The sequence below is a fragment of the Myotis brandtii genome, unplaced genomic scaffold (genome assembly GCF_000412655.1).
Source record: "Myotis brandtii unplaced genomic scaffold, ASM41265v1 scaffold579, whole genome shotgun sequence".
In the NCBI taxonomy this organism is placed as follows: Eukaryota; Metazoa; Chordata; class Mammalia; order Chiroptera; family Vespertilionidae; genus Myotis; species Myotis brandtii.
In genome coordinates, this window is record NW_005370171.1 from 1,415,083 (window position 1) to 1,418,363 (window position 3,281).

Here is a 3,281-nt window from a genome sequence, read left to right on the forward strand (position 1 = left end):
ACAAAAATCGTGCACCTATGGATGAGGACAGTGGGTGGGGAGTGAGGGCGGAGGGTGGGGCGGGAACTGGGAGGAGGGGAGTTATGGGGGGAAAAAAAAGAGGAACAAATGTAATCTGAACAATAAAGATTTTTAAAAAATCAAAAAAAATAAAAAATAAAAAAATCAATATTCCTTTTGTAGTACTCATAATTTGCACAGCTTAAGCAATTTTATTTCTTTTTCTCAATTCATTTGCTTAATAAAATTTGCTCAATTTTAAATGCTTTGAAAGCCAGATATATATAATTTATCCCCTGCTGGAAAAAAAAAGTCATAAGCACAAAATATTACCAATGGGAAAAAAAACCTGGTACAACCTCTTTCATGAAATTATACTTGCAAAAATGATCTTTTCCTACTCATTGGCTTAAAAATTTTTCTTAGCGATGTATAAATGTGTACCAGGATTTGGCAGGAAATTTCATATATGTTTAGGAATGAAGTTATAGAAATGCAGGCTTCCTTCCCTTTATGAAGCAATGAATTTCCCCAAATTTAAGACACCGTAAAATGAAAGAATACATGTCCTAAAATTCCCTATAAGGCTAAACCAGAATCTCCTGGCAAATACTTAAGCAACAGCTTTAGTACTTTTTGGTCTGGAGGAGTATTCCTTTGCAATCACTATTCCTTCAAAAACAGAGAATTGCCACTTTTCTCAAACTCCAACTTCTTAAGGTCCAAGGACTACATGGTCACAGCTCTTTTTAGACTGTTAATTCATAGCTTATTAATCTACTTGTGATGGAAGATTCTTAACCTTCAGTCATGCCATTAGGTATCACCATTTGACACAAAATTCTAGTCTGGTAAGTCCATTTACACCTGATGCTCTGAGACCTAAAAATGAGACATCTCTGGGTTCTGCATGGTGCGAAACAGGTTCATTTTAAAGAAGATATAACTGTAGTACTAAGGGAAAAATGGTAAAAGGAGAAAGTGAGAACCAACACTTACCTTGTCCCTGGTGGCAGTGAAAGTTGTTCAAGTGAATTACCTCTTCATTGTTATTTCCCTCTGCCATTTTCAAATGCAGACATACACATTTGCTTGCTAATATCTAAACATGGTGACTACCTGTTCCAAAGGGACAGAAAACGAAGAAAAAAAGAACATTAAGAATGAGGGAAGTATTAAAATTCTTCCCATGTATCTGGTGAAAACACCACAAAGAAAAAAACCTAAATGAATACATAACTAAAGCTAATAAAGCCAACAAAAGAGGAAACAATCCTATATAATAAAAGGCTAATATGCAAATAGACCGAACGGTAGAACGACCAGTTGCTATGATGCGCACTGACCACCAGGCAGATGCTTAATGCAGAAGATGCCCCCTGGTGGTCAGTGTGCTCTCACAGGAGGAGTGCCACTCAGCCAGAAGGTTCACGGCTAGCGAGTACAGCGGCGGTGGTGGGAGCCTCTCCCACCTCCGAGCAGCACTAAAGATGTCCAACTGTTGGCTTAGGCTCGCTCCCCGTGGGGAGCAGGCCTAGGCCCTCAGTTGGACATTCCCCGAGGGCTCCTAGACTGTGAGAGGACGCAGGCTGGGCTGAGGGACCCCACCCCTGAGTGCATGAATTTCGTGCATCGGGCCTCTAGTGGAATAAATAAGAACAATTACTGCAAAATAACATATAAAAGATAGATAAAAGATCAAAGGACAGGTGGGACATATAAAAAACAAAAAGTATACTTAAAAACTCAATTATATGGCAACCAGTGGAATGGGAGGAAATATTTGTAAATCATCTAATTGATAAGGGGTTAAAATCCAAAATATAAAAAGAATTCATATTACTTAACACCAAAAATACAAATAATCAAATTTAAAAATGGCAAAGGACCTAAATCCTTTCTTCCAAGTAAGATATTCAAATGGCCAACAGGTACATGAAAAGACAACATCACTAATCATCAGGGAAATGCATATCACCTCACATCTGTCTGAATGGCTATTATAAAAAAGACAACATATAACAAGTATTGTGAGCATGTGGAGAAAAGGGCACCCTCCTACACTGTTTGTGGGAATGTAAATAGGTAACATAACTGTGCAAAAAAGCTTCATACCTTATAATTACAGTGTAAGATATATGTCCCCTAAAGACCCAACAATCCACTGCTAGAAGTCTGAATTATAGAAACATAGTTTACATGTATCAGGTGTATGCACAAGAATGTTCACAGCAGCATTAATTCTACAAGCTAAAAACTAAAAGGGACACACATCAATGATAGAATGGACAAATACATTATGGTATGTTCATATAATTAAAACCTTATACAGAAAAAAAAATGAAGCCATTACAGTCACATACAATGTGGGTAGATATTAAAACATAGTTACTGAGTGAAGGAATCCAGACATAAAAAGTGTGTTTTGTATGTGTGTGTGTATGGAATGATTCCATTTAGATAAAGTTTAGGCACAGGCTTAAACTTAGTTGTTTGGGGTGAAACTTACTTCTGTGTGTTATATTATACTATGAAAAGTTAGGGGAAGCAAATCCATTATAAGGGGGGTGAAAGTGGTTGCCTATGTGAAACAGTAATTGGGAATCAGAAGGAGAGTATTATTACTTTTAATTCTTTCTATAATTTGATTTTGAACCATTTTCCTGCTTTCCTTTGAAAAATTACAAGAATGAAAATCAATAAATAAGAACCAAAAGGGTATAATTGTAACTGCTATGGGGCCTCTTTAGTTCCAAGATCCTATCTGTAACTTACCCACTCAACATTTTTCTTCATACCTAAGAAAATCTCAATTTTCTTTGCCTTCCTGGGAGAAATTATGTACTTTAGAGGTAAGCTCCCCACCCGGTTTCTCTCATTAATGTCTACAAAGAGTAAATAGTCAAATAATATCAGCATTTTCCAACTTAGATAATACAAAGTTGTATATCAAGATTGTTTTACAACAGAACTTTCTGGTATCTATAACTGGACAAAGGTATCTCAAATTTTAGAAATCCCACATCCAAGCATAAGTTTGTCTCACTTGAAATAACAGTAATGCTATTTATAAATAGTACTAGAGGCCCGGTGCACAAAAATTTGTGCCCTGGGGGGGGGGGTCCCTCAGCCCATCCTGTGCCCTCTCGCAGTCTGGGACCCCTCAGGAGATAATGACCTGCTGGCTTAGGCCTGCTCCCGGGTGGCAGAGGGCAGGCCCAATCCCTAGGTGCAGCCCCTGGTCGGGCTCAGAGCAGGGCCGATTGGGGAGTTGGGGCGCC

General features: G+C 38.1%; 1 protein-coding gene across 4 annotated transcripts in view; it reads right to left on the bottom strand.

The window, feature by feature from the left end:
* Positions 1-3,281, bottom strand: part of RNF216 (ring finger protein 216) — a 111,264-nt gene that overhangs the window by 100,382 nt on the left and 7,601 nt on the right. For all 4 annotated transcript variants that reach the window (XR_001364543.1, XM_005878950.2, XM_005878949.2 and 1 more), the window contains exon 2: positions 1,000-1,119. Coding sequence is in view for 3 of the 4 variants with exons in the window: in XM_005878950.2 (XP_005879012.1) it covers positions 1,000-1,066 (67 nt within the window). In the remaining variant the exon portion in view is untranslated. The remainder of the gene's footprint in view (positions 1-999; positions 1,120-3,281) is intronic.